At 29.9% G+C, this 24834-nt stretch overlaps 1 protein-coding gene and 2 long non-coding RNA genes across 28 annotated transcripts in view; 1 reads left to right on the top strand and 2 right to left on the bottom strand.

The window, feature by feature from the left end:
• Positions 1–24834, top strand: part of LOC121127064 (uncharacterized) — a 33665-nt gene that overhangs the window by 701 nt on the left and 8130 nt on the right. For 3 of the 4 annotated variants that reach the window (XR_011782857.1, XR_011782855.1, XR_011782856.1), the window contains exon 1: positions 24062–24196. The exons of the other annotated variant lie outside the window; for it this stretch is intronic. This is a non-coding gene — a long non-coding RNA (uncharacterized lncRNA). Of the gene's footprint in view, positions 1–24061; positions 24197–24834 lie in introns of those variants that run through there. 4 annotated transcript variants of the gene reach the window in all.
• LOC121127063 (uncharacterized) overlaps positions 1–24834 on the bottom strand; it is a 30378-nt gene that overhangs the window by 3698 nt on the left and 1846 nt on the right. For 2 of the 23 annotated variants that reach the window (XR_011782851.1, XR_011782848.1), the window contains exons 2-11: positions 23498–24149; positions 13637–18678; positions 12738–12998; positions 10162–12672; positions 9946–10089; positions 7868–9885; positions 3316–7809; positions 748–972; positions 639–691; positions 547–576 (exon numbers count right to left, since the gene is read on the bottom strand). This is a non-coding gene — a long non-coding RNA (uncharacterized lncRNA). Of the gene's footprint in view, positions 1–179; positions 577–638; positions 973–1165; positions 7810–7867; positions 9886–9945; positions 10107–10161; positions 12673–12737; positions 12999–13636; positions 18679–23497; positions 24150–24834 lie in introns of those variants that run through there. The other 21 variants (XR_011782850.1, XR_011782849.1, XR_011782847.1 and 18 more) reach the window with 18 other exon arrangements.
• LOC121127060 (calcineurin subunit B type 2) lies at positions 22264–23456 on the bottom strand. The gene has a single exon (XM_040722442.2). It carries the CDS (start codon positions 23454–23456, stop codon positions 22944–22946), a length of 513 nt encoding a protein of 170 aa, XP_040578376.1. The 3' UTR covers positions 22264–22943.

Raw genomic sequence — 24834 nt, 5'->3', positions numbered from 1 at the left:
CTTTTAAAATACAAACACTATCATCTCTGAAATGAATTTATATTTTTTAATTCAGGTGATCTAAAACAATTGACTACTACCCCAAGCGCTTCAATTCAGTAAAATAGTATATTAATATTACGTAAATGGAAACAATGATGCAATATAAAAAAGCAAAAGATGTTTTAAGATTGATCCCCTTTTGTCAGAAATAATGTTTATTTAAATCAATTTAAATCCAAATCCAGTTAACCAATAAAGCTTTCAAAAAGAAATTATTCCTACTCCCAAGTATTACTATTGTAGAAAATCTATGCCAAGATATAACACTTGAATTTTTCAAAAATAATGTCGATGGGCGATAAGGATACATCAAAATTTAGAGAATTTGCACCAGAAACCATCAATTACAATATCGGGTTTTTAAAATACAAAAATACTTCTCTCGATAAATTTGATTTTGAGAGAGTTTTTAGTGTGATGTCGTACATAATGATACCAAAAAAGCCCCGTCTGACAAAGGCTCACGTCAAGAATGTGATAATCAAATGGAACATTGTCACTTACTTTGATGATAGTTGAATGATTGCATAAGTTCTAAATATAATAATATTAATAAATAATTAGAAATTGTTACTTTAATTTTAATTAATACATACCTATTATAGCTTCATCCATCATTTTATAACGGTTCCAATATGATATTTAACTACTTAAAAATGTAAGCAATTAAATAAATAAAAACTAAGAAAATTATAATAATAATACTTGTATGATTTAATGTTATCATTTAAATATCTTCATAAATCAATGTTCCATTTTATTATCATAATATCCATGACGTGACCCTCTGTTAAACAGGAACTTTTCGGTACATCTATATCTGACATAACACTGATAACCAGGGTTGTTCGATTTGAATTGGGTTGATTTGAATCATGTCGATTTTAATCAAAAGATTTTTTATAAAAATCAACGATTTAAATCACACTTCTATAATATATAAACAAAAATAAGCAGACATTTTGATGTACAAAATTATGGTTTACTACAGCATAACTAAAGAAAAAGGATCTAGTCTACTTATACAACTGAAATAATTATTTCTTGATTATGAATCAAGTATATTTTGTCCTTATTAACTAAATTTCTTCTGATTTTAGTTATGGAACTAAAATAATTTGTACTTTATTATAAATTTTAAATATTTTGTCCTTTTTAACTTTTTTTCTGAGCTTTCTTACACAACGGAAATTATTATTCCTTAATTTTAAAATAATTTAATGTCATGGACTTGAAAAGAAAAACAAGCATTGCTGCCTTCTCTATACCGAAGAAGTTCCTCAGCTTAGAATATACTAGTCCAAAAGATGAAAAGACTCGTTCTACTCCAGATGACATGGCTACGGCAGTCATAAGTTGATAAAGTGCAGAAATAATTTCATCGGCATTACTGACCATAAAATCTGCATGAGATTCCTACCATTCAGTAGCTGACATAGTATTGGTCACATGTTCTGTAAACTTAAATAACTGAAGAGGAGGTGATCTAGCCCGAAACTTCATGATGATAGGATCAAGTGCTGGATATTTCTTATTGGTATATTATATTGCCATATTCATCTTTTCTTCATTAAGTTCCTTCCTTGCAGTGAAAGATCAAGCATGTTGTCAAGAAGATGAGCCTTGGTAGTGTCTGTTTATAACTATTTCTCAAGAGTTTTTCCTCTTGTTTGTTGTTTTTGAGGTGTTAACATAACTCTTTCCAAATATTGACTACTTCAGAAATAGTGGATTTGTTCCTTTTTACCTTATCTAGAGCCTTAGCTATTGGCTGTAATCGAGTCATTACAGCTACAAACAGTAACGGAGATACGGGACATCCTTGATTGGACATTGACAGATTGGATTAAAAAAACTTCTTGGAAGGTACTTCTTTACAGCACATAGGTTAAAATTATGATTTATCGAGTCAAAAGCTTTGCTGAAGTCAATCGCAATGATTGCTCCAATTTTTTTCTCATTTTAACGGAATTAATAGTTGTCTGAATATTTCGTGAAATATCAGCAATGTGTCGTTTTTTTAAAACCTTTTTGTCCTGGACCCAACTTTTTGTCAAGTATAGGCTTGATTTGTTTTGCTAAAACACCTGCTAAAATTCTGTATGATTAATTAAGTATTGTCAAATGCCTCCAATGACTAAGTGATGTCCCATTATCTTTTTTGGGGATGAGAGAAATCCTACCTCAAGTTAGAGCTGAGGGGAGCATACCCCTCTTTTCCATCTCCAATCCAAACCTAAGTAAATAGGGAACAATATACTAACTACATAGGGTATATATTTTTCCTTTTATATTGTCAGGTCCAGAAGCTTTGTCATCTCTGTAAAATTATTGATATAGTCCAATATATTATCATATGTAAAGATAGAACAAGATGCCACTTTTTTTGGTCTAGGAAATCCACTCCTAGAGCATCCCAATATTCCTTGATACTTATCCTGAAACACTTTGAGAATAGATTTCGGATTTGTAATTACTTTATTATTTACAATAATCTTTTCAATTCTTTGAGCAGAAATTCTTGTTTTCGTCGATAAATGTATTAATCTCTTATGCGGATTTCTTTCCGTATCTACTTTCCTCTTCATCTCTTCTTCGGCAATTTTGGGAATCCCGAATGTATTCATATTTTCCGAAGTTAGCATACGGACAAAGAAGGATCCTTTATTCATGATTTCATTTATGTCTTCCTCTAACTGTTTAACTCTTTTCCTTTTCTCACTAATAAAAGTAATAGTTGTGTCACGAATAATCTTATTGAAGACACTTAATAATCTGTTACAGGATAAAGTATGATCGTAGGAAATTCTTAATCTATTATTTAATTTTATTTTAAATTCTTCTAAACCAATGAGCAAACCAGGAATCCTAAAAGTTTTGTTAGTAGGAGCTGAGAAACATTCTAAATCTACCATTTTGTGGTCAGAAGATGGTTCGAATCGGTAGGACGCTTTTTTAATATAAGGGTATAAGCATGTAGATATCAAAGAATGATCTATCCTTGATGACTGCTTCCCCTTTCTCCAAGAAAAAATATCATTCTCATTATTTAATGTCTTTATAACGTCAACTAGATTCAGTTCATGAATTAATTTTCTGAGCATAGCAGTATTCGGATTTACGTATGGTATTTTATCAATATCAACATTAAGGTCGCCAATCCCTTTTTATATTATTGATTGAAAAAAGGGGGATGACTTTACATTCGGCCCATATGCGTTTACGATATTAAATTGAAATAACTAGACGATATTAGGATTTGGTACTACTCACTTTTATAGGAGTATTCTTTAACACATTTTGATTTCCCCACCGACTTAGCAACAAAAGTGATTATTCCTCGAAGTGGGCTGCATCCCGTGTAGTACATTTTAAAATCGAAGGGAAGGCATAATGTACATGAACTTAAACAAGAGGAAGACACTTTAGATCGTATATCCTGTAAGCATATTACGTTTGGTTGTAGAACGAGAATCCTTTTCATCATAGCATGTCTAGTTCTCCGTTCTCTCCCTCCTCTAGTATTTAATGAAACTATTCTTTTCATACCCATATTCCTTTTGATGTCATCTGCATATGATCTACGGATGTTGTAATTCGCTGTCATTTGACTTGACTGCTTTTGAAGCTTATTAAAATACATCATGTTAAAAAAACTAGTTGGTAGAATGAACAGTAATAATAAATTATCCGATATTAATCCGGATTTTTCTTAAATTTTTGAGGGGTCCTCTTGTTAGGAGATAATTCTAAGTCCAAAGCCGTCCTCTTAGAAATCGATCCAGATCTAGTCCTAGAAGACATTATAACCTCATCCACGATTGGTGGTTTTGTAGGTTTTTTTTGTTCTAATCAATTTATCATTAGCCACTCGTTTTGACAATTCCTCCGTTCCATCCATCCCAATATTTGAATGTACGCTTTCTACTTCAGAAACATCAGCGGGATTATTCTTTTCTGCAGAACTTTTATTCATTTCATCCATCTGTGTAGCGGAACATGTAGACATATCATTTTCCTTGCGTTGCGAATTCCTTTCCCCGTCATTACTTGACACCTTTGCTGAAGAATCTTCGCCATCTTTTTCCATACTATTAGTGAGAGTATGCAGTTTCCTCCTTCCTTTCATTTTGATTCCCAGTCTTGAATGTTTCCACATAACTACTCCATTTTACAAAATTATTAGGACATTCTCCAGCAAAGTACCCAACTTCATAGCACTTTCCACAATATCTGTCTTGTCCCACATATGTTACTCTTGTCCTAAAACCTCTGATAGGTAGGAAACCAGGAATATCATATCTTAGGGTAGCCTTGACGCTAAAATTTCCATTTAAAATGCCTCTCAGTCTTCCATCCTTAAAACAATCTTCTCTGACCGGACCCACAACCTCTCAGAACACATCTTCACCCTAAATATCTTCATGTGGAGAATGAATCTTTATAACTTTTTCATAAATAATAGGATTTCCCTCCCCGTCTCTCCGTTGGGCCTTCAGACCTCTTATAGAGCCTTTCAACCCTTTGTAGTGGCCTTCCGCTTTCCCAATTATAAATTCATCTTCAACATGTGTGAATAAAATCCGAATATCCAATTCCTTCTTTAACTCGATGATGATTAAGTGCTTATACCCAGGACAAGCTCTAACTTTTTGAATAATGCCCGATCCAACTTCAGAATCTCGAAAATCATATTTTCCAGATCTACAGCCGTAGGTATATTGGGAGATAAATCACTATCGAAAGACTTCAGGTCAACAATTATTCTGTTCCTAACTGCCTTGGCAGCTAAATTTTTCTTAAGAGCTTGCAAGTAATTCGAAGCAAAAGGAACTTTTCTGTTCTTGATTCTTGTATTATCAATCTTTTCTTCTCCTTCCATTTTATTTATATTTATCTTCTTTAATGACGCTCCCTCTGATCCATTTCTTATTATACCTTTGTGTATTATTTCATTTGAGTCCTCTTCAGGAGGGTTATCAGTAGCATTTGATTCCATTTTAATTACGAGATGAGCAATAAGTGACTAATCACAGGAAAATTTATAACTAAAGAAATGAATGAAAAGAATGAAGCACACGCGTACGAGTCAAGACCCGCTCCTTATAGGCAGGAGTGAGAAGACTATGAAACAAAAATGGCATTTGCCCTTCTTATAAATGTTATAGACTTCTTTATCTTACTCTTATGCTTGAAGATTTTGGCCTGGTAGAGCCTAGTTGTTTGCACTAAACCTTATATTAAATCACTTAACAAATGTAAGGTAATCTTACGTATTCAATTATGTGAGAAATCCTCTTCTATGCACTCTATGTCGATCAATATTAAATTATCACAATGTAGCAAAAAAAAGACGCCTCCGCACTCTTAAATACATACAACTTTTCCAAAGTACCTTTTGGTGGTTATCTAAAAATTATCTATTCACCCTTTATGGTCACAAAGAAGTAACGCGTGCACTTCCTGTAATGATGTTGTTCTCTAATTAACTGACAATAAATTTTGTCTTGCATAATATAGATTGAATATAATATACATTCATATATAGTTATTTATACAGAAGTTATACATTAATAATATATAACAACCTCTCTTCCTTCATGTGTAAATAAATGATTAATTTAAGTTAAAGATATATCTTAAACGATACTCTTATAATTGGTTGGAATAGATATTTTTTCTTCCTACTCTTGATCCAGCGACGGATATCAATGCACCACTATCACAAGCAGTTGTTATATTTTGTAATAATTTCCATGACTTTCAATAAACCGATGGGTAATTTAATCAGTTCAAATTTTTGAATAGAGTTCAAGATCTAAATAGAATATTCTTTTTGACAATTGCACACTCTTGTGTAGTGGCATCTCCTCCCAAATCTTGTGCATTCCACGCGTTTTTGCTAGGGATATTTCCCCATTCCTATGAGGAAATTGGAGACCACAGTGTATATACACTCATTGTTCCGAAATCTCCGACTTATTTGACTTCTTCTTCTTCGATATATTACCACTCTTCTTTCTGCTTAAATGAGTATTTGCATTAACACCCTTAGATAATAAATCAGTTCGACCGTTTTTATTATTTTTTGCTGTTTCTATTGTACTTAATTAATATTTCCTTCACATATTTTATTTGCGGTATGAAATAATCTTAATTTTGCTTGTCTAGACTTCCAGACTTTAGTAAATTTGATTTTCTTATTTTATATTATTCTTTATCTTAGAACAGTTGACTGTCATGAGAAACACTTAGGGGTTGGCACTTCTCTAGCTGGTCCTCTCTTCCTAAGTTGGTGAATTCGTGCAGCACAGCAAAAGTGTTATTCACCTCTCCAAGCCTCTGAAATCTCTTATCAAGTAATGATATTGCAGCATCCCCTACTACATTAGAAAAAATAGTTTCCATTGTTCGAAGCGTATCTTGTATAGACTCATCTGGAGACTCATACCCAAAGTGCCTTTTGATGGTTTTCAAACGCTTCTGCTGGAGTTCCGTCTCCACATTCATCTCCTTACACATCTTTGTTTAAAAAATCTGTGCAGCAGCAAAACCAGTTATCCTGAAGCTGTTAAGGAAATATTGACTTTCTTCAGCAAGTCAGCAGCACATCAACCTGCATGGAGAGTGACTGCATCAGTTTACTGAAAAAATGGATCTTGCTGAGAACGTCATACCATACAGCTGTACAAATGCAAAAGTGATAGGATCCAAGCTCATCGGTCAAAGACTGATCTTCGACTGTAAATACCGTATCTGCAATTCTGACCTCCAGAAGAGCCTCCCTGACTTGCTCAGGCTGATACCCTACTACCTTAATACTTTTTATACTACTTTCCTATCTGGTCTCTGCCCATAATTTCAGAGTGATTCTCATATGTTTCAGGAGGGCGTTCCACTTATGGGTGGAGGACGAGAAGAGCTGGAATAACTTTGTCAAATGGACAAAGTAGTTAGAGGGATCTGAATAGCTTTTTGCTGCATCAGCTACGAGCAGATTTAATGTGTGAGCACCAAATTGAATAAAAAAGCTTTTGGGTTCAGCTGAAGTAACATTAGCGGAACACCTTTTTTCCTGCCCTTCATGTTCGCCTCATTGTCATAAGACTGGCTTCGGCAATCCTCAAATGGGATCTTAAGCTCTTCCAGCTTTTTCAGGATTAGAGATCACAAATTTTCTCCTGTCGACTGTCTAAAACAATACATCACAAGAAAAACTCCTTAAATTAGGGTACGTCTTCTTGTGACACGACCGTGACTATGACAGAGATTTGTTCTTTATTAATCAGATCAGGGGTGCAGTCCGAAATTATTGATAAATATTTGTACATTTTGACCTTGTAGACAATTTGCTCAATTATTTTAGAACTGATGGATTCAATCAGTTCAATTTGGATTTTTTTGCCTTGAATACTGAACTTACAGCTCCACTTTTTACCATTACAGGGTCGAATTTAGCCAATAGTTCAATTTCTTTCAGAAAATTCTCCTTGTCTGGACTGTTAAATGTGTATGTGGAACTCCTAAAAGCCGTATTTCTGACCGCTAACGACTGAATTATCGACGTAGAAACATCCCGCCACCTTCTTTTCTCCACTTCTGCAAGTTTTCTTTTGTTTGTCAATTGTGAGCCCTTCTAAAAGACAGACTTCCAAGTCCTTCCATATTGTCATGCTAGCATTATGCTCCTGACTATCGTCATCTACCTTCATCAAGTGACCTGCATTTTTCCAATCCTTTAGTCGTTCCTTTGGCAGTTTGTACTCTCTTTTAGAAAAAAGTTTATTGTAGATGCAGTTTAAGCTGTATTCTTTTTTAAGAGTACCTTAGCCTACTTCTTCTCATATTTTCACCATTAATTAAGAGTCTGTTAAAATAGTCATGTTGACACGTTTCGTCCATCGTCTTTAGGGAATGTGAAGCGGCTTCCTATTGTAAATGGACCACTCTGTACCAATACAAGATAGTTTGGGACGGTTTCACCTTGTCAAACTTGGTACAGCGTACCTGTCGCCTCAGATTGGCTGGGTGATGTGGCGCATTTACAATACCACCCTCCCTGGAAGAAAATATACATTAGAGCGTGCCGAGGAAAATCTATAACCCAGGCCAAAATAATACACTGGAGGTAACTTGTTTCATCAGAAGAACTGTTAAGAACTTACTTGCGAAGAATTGGTGCAAATGCAACAATGAAAGACAATCCAGAGGTAAAAAATCAGTGGCGTTGTTTTATGTGCTTCATTTATGTATATATAAAAAGAAATTAAAAACAAGCTAAGCGTACGAGTAAAATAGTTGAAGGGGAAAAAACATAATAAAACCAACCACTTTAAAGAATTGTGGATTTTCTTTCCTCCCCAATTTCTCCGCCCCCTAGGAATCGTACGCCCTTAGCATTTGCCTATATTGCCTATACACACGGGCTGGCCCTGAGCCAGGCTATAGTAAGTCACACCACCTAACAGATAATATATACTTTTTAGTTTGCTCATTCCCTGTTGGAAAATTGTTTTCTGGTCTGAGGATGAATAACTTTAAGACTTAACATTAAAGGATTAATTAAGATGGAGTTAGTAAGTGTAGGAAGTGTGTCAAACCCATATAGTAAGTCTGTAGTAAAGTAGTCTATATTGACTCAACACATAAATTTCTTATGACAAAAAAAGTATAAACATATATAATTACCTAAATATTTTACTATATCTTGGCCTTAAAATTTAAAAATTAAATAATAAATAACTAGGTAAATATATAATTAATAGTTTATGACCATTCCATATAAAATGAGTACATCATTGATAAAAAATAGAAAAATACGTAATGTAAAAAATCAAGACAAAGTAAAATAAGAGTATATAAAACCAATGAATTGTATTGTTCCCCTACGAAGACTTCATTGTAATTGATGGACAACAAGACCTTTATATACCCTCAAATGCTTAAATTTAACTTCTGGAATGCCCTCAGGAAGAACAAAAACCAAATTCATCCGTAGGAAACAACCAAGCTTCATAAGAGAGTAAGTCTATTCTTTCCTAAGGAAGGAGATTCCAGGATCGAAACAATACATTCGAGATGAGTAGATAATTTAAATATTTCAATTATAATTAATTAGTAATTACTTGATTTGAATGTTTACGAAGTGCAGTTGTATAATGTGACAATTATTAACTTTTTATGACGTCATTATGATTACATTAAAACCGTCAAATATATTAAGATAATGTTGTCTATTTGCTAGTACACTCCATACAAAATTAGATCACTCAAAAAATACAAAATCGAACCAAAATTCTTGAATATACTTATTTTGTAAATAGGTACTTTTTTATAACAAAACATAGAATATTTTTCTATAAGCTATAATTTTCTTTATCACTATGAATGATGGATAAATTATAAGAGTCTAAAGAAGAATGTTGTTCTTCATCATTGTTATGATTCTATGTGTAAATGAATAATGACTGAAGTATTGAATTGTAATCTACTATATTATATACTATAATTGTCTTGTCCAACAAATAGAATAATATTAACTTAATCATAACATCCCCCCTCTTTCGGAGATTAATCATATCGATACGAATTCACGGATACCTGGAGTATCCATAAGATTGGATCTATTGAGTTCGAAATAATTTAGTTGTCTCTCTGGTTCAAGTACTACTTACTAAATTATCATCATCGTCCAATTGTACCATTTCTTTCGAAATGGTCCTCATATTTTTTTGTTTCTCCAGAAGCATCTTCCAGAAGGAAATTGTAAATGATATCTTCGTAAATTTGGAGTTCCCACGACTTGAGCGAATGTATCCCACTTCTTCGTTAATGGGTCTTGGACTATGGCGTGAAAATAAATAGGAATTGTACATCGAGTTTGTGTATATCTATCATAGTTACATTTTCCTCTAGATTTAGTTTTAAGAATTCTTTCGTCTGCTTCTTTTGATTTAAGTTGCACTTATTTATCAAAATATTTCCAAATAGACGATGAACAGGAAATAAAAGCATCATTCCTCGGGGAATTTCTTAATTCTAACATTACTGAGTAGAATTCGTTACTATTAAATCCACCAGTGCATTTGGAGGGAAATATTTAAAAAAATTTACTATTACCTTAGCATGACCAATACTTTGATGATTGTGCAGTGATGAAGGTTTACATATAACCAACCATTCTTTTCAAAACTTTTGCATTATTTTAATATATGATGTGGGTCGTTGTCACTTTGAAGAATAATGGGTACACCCATCAATGAAAAAAATCTTCTAAATGATTTCAACAGATCTGTTGTAGACGGTGCATTGTCGTACTTTAATATTATAGGATTACCAGAGAGTAAATCAGCATAAACTATATAATATTTCCTCTGTGGAGGAAGAGGTTACTAGCTGCTATTTCAAAGGGGTGTGAAGGTATGTCTTCCAGAATTAAAGGTTAAGACGCTGTAGAAATAGATTGAATTTTTTACATTGAGTACATGATTCGACCATTTTCTTAATATCAAAATTATATCCAGGCCAAAAAACAGTTTGTCTTGCTATTCGTTGCAGAAGTAACACAGACTTTTTACATCAGTTTATACATCACACTTTAATTTGATAACTATCTTAATTATAAAAAAATATCTCAAACAATAATAGTCCCAAATTATTACAATTGCATATTTTCTGAAAGCCAATAACCTAGATAAAAAGTGAAATCAGTTTTTGATTCTGAGCTGAAAGATAAATAAAATTTCATTGATACAAATTTTATATTCCCTAGCGTTATAAGTAAATTGATTAATTAAAATATTATAACGTAAATTCATGATAGTAAGTAAAAAATTATTTATAAATTAAAAAGAAACAGCTTAAAAAAACGATGAACTATTATTAAAAATGTTAATTAGAAATTTTAATAGAAGTTATCTGCAGAAAATCAGACGAATTAAAAATGACCAATGATACGATTTAGAATTATTAATATTAAATAAAACAAATGGATTCAACAAATTGTTAGCGACAAATATATATTATACAAATATACAAAGATGAAAATACTGGAAAAATAAGGTGAGCGCAAATAGCACGCCTTTAAACATTAATTCAAATATATTGTAATTAAGCATGGGCAGTTTTGGTCAAATAAATTATTTTTTTAAGATTAGAAAAGGAAAACGGTTCTTGTGTTTCCTTTATCTTCTTTCAACTTTTTTTCTTCATTATTTATTAAGAATTCTTGTATAACATCTACTCTAAAAAAGACTATAGTTAGCCGCTTACCTTAGTATAATATTAATATTACTATTAGTCAAATGCCTTTAAAAAGTTTTCCCTCCGCCTGGATTACATTTAATTGGATTTCCATCGATACATTTTCCATCACAGTTCATATTTTTCCATTCAGATATCGTAGCAATATGCCTTCTGATGCTCTTTTCATTTTTTAATTAATACTTTTTGTAATAGTTAATTGTTTTTTCAGTTTTTTTTTAATTTTACCCATACTTTTTTCACTTGATATCACCAATATACTTTATAAAACTTTGAATTATCAATTTACTATTATTTTACTGGTACGGCTAAAGTGTTGGCCATTAGTTTTTGATTACTCATTGTATAACATATCATACTAGCGACTTTAAGGGAAGAAATTTAAGAGATCTCAATTTTAATAGATCTATACTATAGAAATATGAAAGTTTTTTTCTATGAGTTTTACGAAGTAAATAAAATATTCATGAATTTGAAAATTTCGACTACTTTTTATATGAACTGTTCTAGTGTTACTTGAAATATAGAAGATTATCATTTCTATAGCAGAATCACGTTATATTCTTTCCTCCAAAACCATAACTTTAATCAATAGAACCATATGTGTCGCTCCCGTGTTTTACTCGCACTCACTCGATGCCAATCCCTAATTAAAATGTTGTTCGAGTGCTATGTCAACTGTTAATGTTTGAGTTCGAATACGAATAAGTCATACTATCGCTGACTTTATATAATAGCTATAATTATCATTAAATAACTACTAATTGAGTTATTAGTTATTATTCAAATATTAATGATGAACTGAGTTTAAAGTATAAAGTAATTCATGGTGATTTGGAAGGATTGTAAACACAAAGCATTCGAATATATGGATCATCATCCACCCATCCTTTCCTATCCTAGATGTTTATATTTTAGGTATTTGGATGATATCCAATCTGCATGACTTCTGATACTTTATTTGAATTCATGTTTATCTCTACGGGATTTCGCTTATCTGTGCCTCACACGGTGGATCTCATCTCTAGTAATGTAAATTGTGTGTCTTTTTTTAGTTTTTCACTCTTTTTTAGGAATCGGTAAAATGAAGAATAAATTTTCGTCAGGCGGCCGTTGTCTTTATTATTTTGCTCATGAGTAGTGAACTTTTTTTCCTATTGAATTCAATAATATTCAAAACCTGATTGAACATTCGTGTTTCCTCATAAAACATGGAACAGTACAATGAGAATTTGTTCCAGAGTTATAAATTTAGGTTTTCGTTGGACTCCGAGTAGAATTGAGGATCGACATTAAAGTCATTCTTGCCATTGTTCTTGCTTATTTCCTTCTCTCCCTGTTTGCTGGTTGCAGCTGATTGTAGCTTATCTAATGAAACGCCATTACAGTTAAGCTGCTCTACTCAAAAATATTCTTCAAATTGTCATGGTTACCTTGTTCATTTGCGGGGTTGTTTAACATGCCAAAAATAAACACAAGTTTCATCAATACTTCATCAATCAGTGTATCTATACTCTAGAATATATACAATCCTCCAGATCTACGTAATCGTCGAATACTTTTATAATAACAAGTAAAGAGTTCCATAATGATAGATCTATTGGAATATCTGAATGCCATTACAATTCTCAATTCCAGTCGGGAATCCTCTTCTAAACATTGTAATTTCTTGTCGCCATATTGAAATAATACTCCTATGAAGATACAAGATCTTCAATTAATTAAATAAATTACAAAATATGTGTCATAAGAGCTAATTTTAAGTTGTTTTATTAAAGAAAATAGTAAAATTTAATAACTTAGTAATACGATGTTTTATTATTGATTGGAGAAATAAATTAAAATTAAAGATATTAAAAGAATTTAGATTCCCCATTTATGTGTTCTTTGTTATTTTTACTTTATTTAATTTTTTTGTATTATTGATTTCTCATACATTGGTTGGAAATACAAATGATATATTACTGCGATTTTTGTCAGCCATGTAAAAGTTTTTAAATCTGCTTTTTATCATATTTTGTTCTATTAGGAAGATAAATACATTGAACTCTATATTTATAATATTCAAGATAAGTGAAAAATTAAGATATTGGTTTGTTATTTTTTTTTACATGATCATTTCATTTTTATTGCATAAGATTAACCTTTTTTTAATATTAGTTATATATTTATAATAAAAAATGTTTATGTTAATCTAGCAATGGCAAAATTAATTATATCAAGCAATATAATAAATATTAAATTGAAACTTGAAGAAAAGTATAAGAAGAATAGAAAATACACATAAAAATTACATTAACAAATATAATATAATTGTTGTTTTCACTAATACCATTCCTAAATTCTTTGGCTGTATTGATTTGTTCAAAATAATAATCCACTGTTTTGACCAAAATTCCCTAATGTGTACTAATTGTTGCTAGAAGTAACATAATTTAGCAATAATCACTGAATATTCCTTTCTTTAGGCTAGAATGTAAGCATATATTTTTCATCTCGGATATCAGAAGGTTAGCTTTAGAAAATTATTCACGACAAAATTCAGATATAAGGGAATGGACTAAAGATTATCGATGAATGAGCTGTGGATAGAGAAACAGAACTTTCTCTCTCTTTGTTAATAAGTATTTCAATCGATTATTCTCCCTTTTTATGTTGAATAGAATTAGACCATCATGTAATTGAGCTTGCTAGAATTTTTAATCAGCTGTACCGTACCGACTGCTCAGCAAAATAGGAAATTTTGTCAAAACACGCAACCACTCATAGTCTATCACGTCAATATTTCTAGAATTTTCAATCTAATTTATCATACCAACTGCAAGAAAAATAGATTTTGAAAAAATACACAACCACTCATTTACTATGACGTCAATATTAAAAGCGTGGTGGAAGTCAAACATCAGTCGAATACGCGTAATGGTATAATCTTGTATTTCTATTGACCTTGGAACTCCTCAGTATACAACGATTCCGTAGAAGATCTGGAGTAAAGTATGTATTCCTGAGCATACAAACAATGATTGACAAGGTCCCAGACCTTGATGTGAAGGAGGATCTGCACACTGAAGTATCCTTCCATCACCTTATTTTCTCAATTATTTCCATCTTTGGTTATATATAATAATTTTTCTGTATTGGTATGAAATATACAGAAAATTTGGATTCTAGTTCGATTAAACAGAAGCTCTGATGATTCTTTAATCGGTAAAACAGTAGAAAAAATCCTTTCTCACTCTTTGGAGGAAACTATGGATATGATGCAATTAGGGTTATGATTACATGATTCGATATATGAGGGAGCTAAATTCCTATAACAACAAATGAGAGGAAAAGAAATTTACTCGAAAAAATGAATCTCAATTAATCGCCAAATTCTTCATAACTCTGATTGGCTGTTGTGCAATCTAACTTGAAACTTGCAAAAAAGATAAAAATAGTTTTTGTAATAAATTGTCCAATTAAGTAGTTTCTGATTTAAAGATGTCTAGATTTCTTTTAATTATATGGATTATTGAACCTAGTGCAGAGAAAGATATATTTTTTTTCCCCTGTGGACTCAAAAGTTTTTTATTTTAATCTTGGTGATAAAAGAATCAAAGATGACCTCCAAAGACATTTGTTCTCCATTGAAGCACAAAAACAATCTTCAATTTGAAGAAGACAATAAAAAATGCAAATTGAATTAAAAGAAACACCTAAAAAGAGTTTTAGGTAAAAGTTTATCATTTGCGACTCTAGGATATATATTTGAAATTGTGCAATATCCTATTCTACATGTAGCTTATTACAAAGAGCTTTGAATATTATAATCTTCAAAACTCAATAAATCTACCTTTATTAAATAAAGAGCATCTGTTATTTAAAACGTTTCTGATTTAGGGGATAGAAAATGCCACGTTATAATTTTTGACTTCCAAAATTTAATCATCATGACCCTTTTATTCCTACAAAAAAAAAAAATATTTTAAATAACTTTATTTTGAAATGGATAATTTTTAAGGTAACGTATATACCTGTTCTTGCATGATAAATGTGGTATATAGTCTGGAAACTCGGTCCAAGGCCGAATTCTTTTTTCTTTTTTTTTCTGATTCGATCTTCAGTAATTTTTTCTATTCTGATTTGGATCAATATTTCCATCCAGACTGCGATCTTAGACCGTAGACAGAAATTTAATCATTTTCAAAACGTGAACCGATTTTTTCTTTCTCAATATATAGACTAATTATTTGCGTTCTCATTGTAAGGACCAATTTTATCGTCTATCCTGATTTATTAATTTTAAAAATATGACTTATATGACACATTAAACTTAATATGAAGTGATTCTGTACATGTTCAAAAATTTTAAACTCGTGTCATTAATAATTCATCTATAGAATCTACCTCGATCGAATTTTAAATGAGACTGATCAAGAAGGATTTTTTGACAGACAGATCTAGGCCAATTTTTTCTTTGGGACCAATAAAAAAAAAGTTATATGGGACAAATACAGGCCAAAATTCCTTAAAAGACTGAATTTGTTCGGTCTACTAAAAATCACAACCTTCCCAGACCAGTATAAGATTTTCAGAACGAAACTCATTACTATATGTAACACATCCTTAAGAATAAAACTTTATTTTCACGAAATAATTATTCTTATAATACATTGTTGCCTACAAAACTATTTTCACCACAATAAATTGGAAACAAACCTATCAATTTTATGCTAGAAAAAAAATTATAAAAAGTATTAATCTTCGACTTGAAATCAATTTTGAAATTTTTGACCTAGAATTATGATTTTTGGATTTTTTAAATTTACATAAATAGACGTAATTACTACTATATTACGATATTTGTTGTTAAAAATAAAAAATTTCTAGTCATTATGTCAAAAAAATATATTTTTTAAAAAGAGAAAAAAAAGTACTAATTATAAAACTGTATTTTGCATCGATAACTACATGGTTATAGCTTATAATTAATGTTTGAATTTTATAAATATTCTTTTTTGTAAGATTGAAATAAGTACTTAAGAGCAAAGAATTAGCCAGAAAGGATTGCCAGTAATATATCCAATATATATATAGCCATTTCATTTTTTAACAAATTTAGTTCCTCATAAAAATGTTAAAATCTGAATATTATTTTCATTTAATATTTCCTACAATCCTTCATCATTCACTAGAAAATAGTAGACTTCTATCAAGGTTAATAGAAATACAAGGTTAGACCATCATGTAATCAGGCTTGCTAGAATTTTCAGTTTGATGTATCGTACCGACTGCTTGGTAAGAGAGAGAGATTTTGACGTCATAATGAATACAAACTTGTATTTGTACCAAATACAAATTCCCAAAAGGTTAAAATTAAGAACTGGGACTACGCTGTGGGCCAAGAGAGAGAATTTTGGTATCCTTGGAGTATGATATTATATATTATTTACAATATATACATTATTACTAACTGATTATTATTATTTCGATAATAATACCTATTCGCCATTCCGAAAAAGTATAATGTATTCCTGCAATTAAACTGTCAATTGTGCAGTTGCCATTTTTGATTCTCTTAACAACATAATTTATTATCGTTTTCCAAAGGATCCCTCAAGTAGGAAAAAATGAGAAAGTGCTTGTCATCAAAAGGACCCCTTAGGAAAATGCCCTAGAATTTGTGAGAATCATTTTGATGAAAATGCTTATAAAAGGGATTTAAAAGGTGAATTGCTGTACTACTTTTAAAAAGAAAATTGAAAGAAGATGCTATCCCTTCCAGAGGTATCATACCTGAGAAGGATTTCAGCAAGCTCCAAGGAAAAAGGAAATGAATTAAGATAGGGGACCATTTTGAAGAAGATTTTAATGATATATATTTGGAGACATTAGACAAATCATCCCAAACCAACGTAAAATCAACTCAAACACTTGTGTTAGAAAAGGTTAACGCATTTAATCCAGCATGTGTATCCCGAATTATACAAATTAGTAGGGCTTCTAATACCAAAAAAGATCCACTCATTCTACTAAGGAAACAGAATGCAGATTTACACGAAAAAGGGAAAATCCTTCAATCAAAATATTATTAAAATCCAATTCTAATTTTTAAGGAAGCTATTAAAGGAGAACTGGAAAAGAGATTTACTAAACCTCAATGTAAACTCATTATCAGTGGGAATAGGTTTGGAAAGTTGAATGAGGAAGATTATGTTAAAGGAATGATACTGAAATCTCTTTCCTCAAAAGCCTACTGTTTCATTCAATCTAATGGTCTACCTCCAGTCCCTAAATACCAACCCTCAAACGGTGGATCCAAAATTTTAAAACAGCTCCTGGAATACAATCAAATATTATTAAAATTATCGCTCAACAAATCAAATCCAACAAAAATCCACATGAAACTTAGCTGTCTTGTGCTTTGATGCGATGAAGCTCCCGACTAATATAAAAAAAGGGCTTTGGATGTGCCTATGGATTAATTTGTATATACTAAAGGATATTCTCCAAAGCATGATAAATGTGAGTGGAACAATGAAGCAAATTAAGAGAAATAAAAATGGTAAAGTGGTGTTGCCTAAGTCATCTGCTTTGAAGCCCTGCCAAAAGAGCATAAGTATTTCTTCAAAATCTTTGATGTCATTGTATAAATACATAAATAATGAAATTGGCCTTCCATATAAATTGACATCTCGTTTAAATCAAGATTATCTTGAAAACTTTTTTTCAAGAATAATATGTATTGGACGAAACCACTCCCATCCTAATGCCGTAAAGGCCATAGATTTTTGGATACTCGTAATAAGTGGCACAGAAAAAATAGTTGTTTAGAATGATCCCATCAGATCTGAGAAAAACCAATGTTTTGTTTCTATGTTTCAATAAATTACAGGTTGTAGTATCACGAATGCACTAATGTATATATACTAATCCTGCATCTCCTTTTAGTTCCTATTTTGAGGGAAGCTGATTCAAAAGATAACATAAAATTTTATCAAGACTTTGATGATATAATTTATTCTCAAATCATCAAATCAATGGTGAGATTGAGGAAGATATGAATAATGATGAAAATACAATAGAACAACCATCTAATGATTTACATCTTCTTAAAATCTGTAAAAATGAAGGATATATTTATGTTGCTCAATATGTGGGAAATCGTTACACCAAAAATTTCGCACTCTGTGGTGTAATACTTCCAGCATCTAAGTTCCTCCAAGTCCATGACTTAAAACATTGTCAAGAGGGGGACTGCCTTGACCATCGGAATCTTTTTTGGAATTTTGTAAAAAAATAGAGAAGCATTTCATTCAGTTTCATGGTAACTTTTTGATACCGAACCATATGTGATGGATCGACTCATCAGCATAATTGTGGAAAAGTATCCTAAGGAAGAATATGAAGTAATAAAAAAAAATTCGCACTCGTACATTCATTAGACTAAAGTATATTAATATTGTAAACAAAAGTAGCATAAAAAGAAAAATAGCAAGTAAAGTGCGAAAAACTGCTCATTTCATTAGTCAAAAATAGAAACGGAAATGATTTTTTTCCGTTTTTTGAGGCTCATTATTTAATTTTAAACAATAAACTTTCTAAATGTGTGCGTCTGTGTTCTAGATAAGTCTAAAAAACTTATCAAGCAATTCCTTGGAAATTGGATGGCCAATATTTTTTTCAAACACAGCTGTAACGCTATTGGGAGTGAAGTTTTCTTCTTATGTCAAATCCACAAAGAGTCAATATGGGAACTATTTGACTGTGGATTAATCAGTTCTATTTCAATAAAGTATTCGTTTTAAGGTACTTAAGTTTAGTTAAATCATCACATAACAATGCACATTATGATTTTTTTTTAATTCATGATCCCTAGTTTATGTAATTATATTGCACTTTATCACAATGACCTATTCTTTAATGCTGGGAGTGTTGAAGTAACACGATCTTTTGTTTGATTGAACTCCACACATTCTCCAAGGAGTCTTCATCTAGTATTTTCTATTTGATGAAGAATGTTAATATTAATTTATAGACATCCTACCAAATGACAGTCCTTACAAATAACTTATAAGTAATTAAAATATATATAGATTGAATATAATGTTCCTGGATTGAATGATAGAATAGATTATTCAAAGGTGAAGAGTTAACATAGAATAACGAATAAGCCTTCAATTTAATTTTCCTAATGGATTTGTGTGAAATCCGACAATATTCTTCGTCCCTTTCTGTAGTCCACTATGGCAAAGTGATCCTCTGTAGAAACTGAGACTTAGCTTCATATGCTTCACTACGACGTGGAAGATCCTCAATGGGTGTAATGTTTTTTGATAAAATGAAGACCTTGTCAACATGTAGAATCAAGAATGTAGATTGTTTCTTTTTTTATAAGATGAAAAATGTAAACAAAACACGCGACTACTTTTACACTATGGTGTCACTATTAAAAGCGTGGTGGAAGTCAAACATCAGTCGTAAACATGTTATGGTATATCCTTGTATTTCTATTAACCTTGGACTGCTATATTCTCTAAGAATTAGGAAAGAGCAAGGTTAATAGAAAAACAAGGTTATACCAAACGCTTTTCTGACTGATGTTTGACTTCCACCACGCTTTTTAATAGTCACGTCAAAATGTATATATTATTACGATTAATCATATAATTTATTGTATAATATTGTGTTAATATTCTTTATGACGTCAAAATCTATCTGTCTTACCCTGCAGTCAGTATTAGTATATCAAATACTAATACTTTGATAAATAATTAATCATCCGTCATAAGGATATGAAAACCCAGTAATATTATAAAAGAAAATAAAAGACTTAAAATATCATTTCTATCCATATGTAACTATGAATAGATACCATACAATAATTTTGGAAATTATTAACAGTTGTATACAAGTTATATTAATTGTATCTTTAATTTTCTGATTGTCTTTGAGGCAAAAAATGATTCGCAACGATATTAACCCAAAATAATATATACTCAAATCATACAAAAACCAATGAGAGAAAAACTGAGATCAGTTTTGAATTCTGTGCTCATAGAGGAGTTCAACCCACTTATAAAAGTCCATATGATAAAAATCGTTTTCCTCAGTGTAATACATATTATTACTAGGTTGTCTCAATATTAAGAAATTGTTCTTTATTGAGATACCAGGAAATTCCAGAATCAGATCAATAATAAATACTGTGAAATGAAAGAAAGGTATTTCATATGTTAATAAGAAAATGTACATTTTAAGGTATTGTTACAATGATACATTTTTGAAAGATCAAAAATGAATATGTTTTCCTACTTAGATGACCGAGAAAACGGAATTTCCCGAGTAAAATTCAAATTAATACCTTTTATATTATAATATCTCATAGGAGCGAATCTATTACAAAACTTTTACTGACGAAGAATTTTGAAAATATTATAAACACAAACCTTAGAATTAATTATTATTATTATTTTGCTAGATACAAAAATCTTTACAAATAACTTCAGAAAGGAATTATTTTGATGCCAATTTCCAGCTTTTAATATGAATAACTATAGTAATCGATTGATTGTGAACAAGTTGTCCTGGCTTGGTTATTCCACTAAGTCAACTAATCTCATTTTGATACAAATTAAACGACAATGATACGACCTAATAGATGCACTAACTATAGCACTACTCCTTGATATATTTTTAAGAAGCAAGTTTTTAGTTTATCAATTTTTTCACAAAGAGAAATTACAAATAATGTTCACAGTTCAAAAAAATACTATAAATGCATAAAAGTACTTCCAGAGTTATGGACGAAACCCAACGCTTAATTCTAATTGAATTCTTATTAATATTTTAATAACTTACAAAATTTTCATTAAATTTAATTTCTAATTGTAGTAGTTATTTGAAATATACCATACCCAAAAATGTATTTTTTAGAATTAGAAATGAAAATATTTCGTACTTTCATGTTGTTCTGAATTCATACAAATTGCCTGGATATAGTTTTACTCTGTAAAAAAAAAATCCTTGATAGGTACAGGATTTATCTTTCGTTAGATAAGTATCATAGTTTTTTCTTTAGAAAATATAAATATTTTTTTATTTTTTATCCGACTATGATAGATAAGATTTTTGAGGATTTATAACATCTGGGATTAGAGATTGGAGGATTATGTTTCTTCTTTATTTTCAATACAATCTTTAAAATCTATACTATTAGATCTTCCTGATGTATTTTTAAAGATTGATAGGAAAGAAATAAGTATTGTACCAAAGAAAGACAGGTTTTCTTCATGCATTTCTAAAAATTAATTTTTGGTCATTTCATTATAAATTTACGACATAAGAATATATTATCAGAAGATGATATGTGCCTTTTAGATAATTTAATGCACTTCAGTATGTCAATATTTAATGAAGTTGATAAATTTATATATTTTCTGATATGTTTAAATCTGATTAAAAATTGCATTATATAATGTTATTCAATCATTTTTAAATTATTGCTTAATCTTAAAAATATTAATAAAATATTTTATATGTGTATATAGTTGGTGTATACATATGTTTTTTTTTAAGTACACTTTAAATCATTGAATACTATTATTTAAATATAATATTAGAAAAATAAGAATATGGTCTCATTATAGCGATTTTCCAAAACAATGTTGTACTTCTAGCTTTATTTATTGGATACAGGGAGTATAAAGCTTATATTTTTTTATTTTAATAATTATCACATATTAAAAATGAGTTGTTTTTTTTCCCAAAAGATAGAACATATGTGCTCAATTAACATTGGTATATTTACATATGTTTTTTAAAACTTCAAATACTATATATTAGATATGTTATGCCCATAAATCAAGGAATTTATTAAACATTCCATTTATGTAAATGTTATACCACTAATAAAGGTAAAAAGTTTTATAAATACAACGTTTACGTATACATTTGTCAAATATTGGTCATATTAAATTTTATGGTTCAACTTATAGATTTTTATTTTAAAATATAATCCAATAAATGTATTTCATTATTATTATTAATTTATCTTTTATGAAAGAATAGACGTCATAGATTTTTTCTTTTTTTTGGTTTTTTGTTATTTCACAATGTATATATTAATATAATAGGCAGTTTTCTATTTTTTCCAAGGGATGAATATAAATACAAATTTAAACTTCCAATAAAAAAAAAGAAGGAAATATAATAATAGTTCTGACTATACAATTGAAATATAAAATAAAAATAGGGAAGCAAGGAAATTATATTAAAATTAAGCTATGCATCAAGCACCATTCTAAAAAAATATTAAAACACTTGTGTATGTAATTTTATGTCTTTCATTTTAATTGAAATCGTGATGACTAGAAAAAAGCCCGGTTAAATTCACAAATAAAGGGTATAAATCTTTAATAATGGCTATTTCAAATCACAACCCGATTGGCTATTTATGGGCATCATATTACATCCTTACTACTACTGTCTGCTTTTGAGATTAAACAACAAAGTATGCTTATCTTATGCAGCAACATTGATTCGCGATATAGGAATTAATGATAAGAATGATAATAAATAATATTGACAAAAATGTAAGTAATTCAAAATGAAAGTATACCAATGGAAATATATCCATTAAAAATATATGGTAATTTCTATACATCAACCACCATTTTTTTATGAACATCTGTATTTCCAACAATATCGCAAAATTCTTCAAAATTAATTTTACCATCATTGTCCTTATCCGCAAATAAAATAGTTTTATCAACAATTTGTTGCAGTTGAGTATCTTTTAAGTTTGAACCAACCATCATTTTTAAAACCTGAAACAATTCTCCATTTGATATAAATCCATCATTGTCAATGTCATATATTTTAAAGGCGAAGCGTAGCTTAGATGCTTTATCTCCCTTAACACTAAATTGACTAACACCTTGGATAAATTCTTTAAAATCGACCTCTCCATTTCCATCTTCATCAAAAATATCTATGACTCTTTGCACAAGTGGATTTTGCTGAAGTTCAGGTAAACTCATAAATTCGTCGACACTTAGAGCACCTGAGTTGTCTAAATCCAACTTCTTAAACCGCTTCCCAAGGCGTTTTATTTCTTCTGCATCAAAATGCGTGGCCAATTCCATTGGCAAACTTGATTCGTTACCCATGATTAATGTTTTATAATTTACTTACACCAATAAACAATTACCTTGAATAGTTATTCAGACTTATATAAGTACACCAAATTCTTCAAAATTACTTTGTTTCCAACTGAATTTAAATTCAATGTATAACTTGAAAATAAATACAACGCTTTCAAACATATATTATCATTACAATAAAAATATTGGATAATATATCTATATTTTTATACAAAGTATTATAAAATAAAATTATGCCATGTGTTAGAATAAGTTGAAATTGAATTTGAAGATATGTCTGATAGTGATATATCTATTGAAGATTTATAAGACGCTACCTCGTCTATATAAACAAACACTGGATATGTGTTGTGTTTTTTTTTGATTTTTTTTAACTGTCAATGACGATATTGACTTAAGATAAGAGGGCGCTTATGCGAAGTAGAAGAATATACTATATAGACTTATTCAAAAGTATATATGTATATTATAATAAGAAGAAATAGTATATCAAAGTTCCCCCGTTGATGATGCTTATGTTGATGATGATAGAGCGCTCGCCCTCTCTACTTATTTCACGAGGCTTTGTAACTGTTATCAAGTATTTTCTTCACATTTGTTTGTTTCAATATGGGAGGATGCGTAGATGGATGGTATAAATATCAGTAACATCAATTTACCTAAAATGGTGTCAATCAAATATATTCTTATGACGAATTTCTGCAAAAAATAGACAAAATTACATTTTGTTATCTTATAAAATATGGGTTATATTCACGATATTTTAAAGCATATTGAATATATACTTATATATAAGAAAAAAATAAATAATTTATTACATTTAGTATATAAACTACCAAATTTAGCTTCAAACTTTTGTCTTCGAAATATCTAAGCATAATCACTTTTTACCTTCTTGTAAAAAATGTTTAAAATGAGAAAAGTTTTCAAATATTAATATGTAAGGAAATTTTAAAAAGAAATATAAAACTATGCTTTGGATATTCATAATAACTAAAAAGTGGTTATAAATAAAAATATGAGGATAAATATCTTTAAATACTTTACTTATGTTGGATATCTGTTTAATTGTTTTCTTAAAGTAAATTAATTAAAAATATATATAATTATATAATAATAATAATATGTATTTAAACAAGAAAAAAAAATGTTTATAATAATAGCCTCCATAATTTATTATTACTATATAAATAATAATTTAAATTTTATTATTGAGATTTTTTTATAAACTTACAAATCACTACAGAATATGCAGAACTATATTTTCGTTACTAATCTTTAATAAACATATATTTTAGAGAATTTTTTCTAGTATAATCTCAGGTACCCTATTTTTGGAATTCAAGGATCAAATGTTTTATCTCCTTAAAATATTCTGAAATAT

This window comes from Lepeophtheirus salmonis, chromosome 12, assembly GCF_016086655.4.
Source record: "Lepeophtheirus salmonis chromosome 12, UVic_Lsal_1.4, whole genome shotgun sequence".
NCBI lineage: Eukaryota > Metazoa > Arthropoda > Copepoda > Siphonostomatoida > Caligidae > Lepeophtheirus > Lepeophtheirus salmonis.
Note: the sequence above shows the minus strand (reverse complement) of the source record. Positions and strands in the feature narration are given on the sequence as shown.

Bases quoted from the DNA above. Each gene is read 5' to 3' on its own strand.
- LOC121127060 (XM_040722442.2), bottom strand. From the start codon at position 23,456: ATGGGTAACGAATCAAGTTTGCCAATGGAATTGGCCACGCATTTTGAT.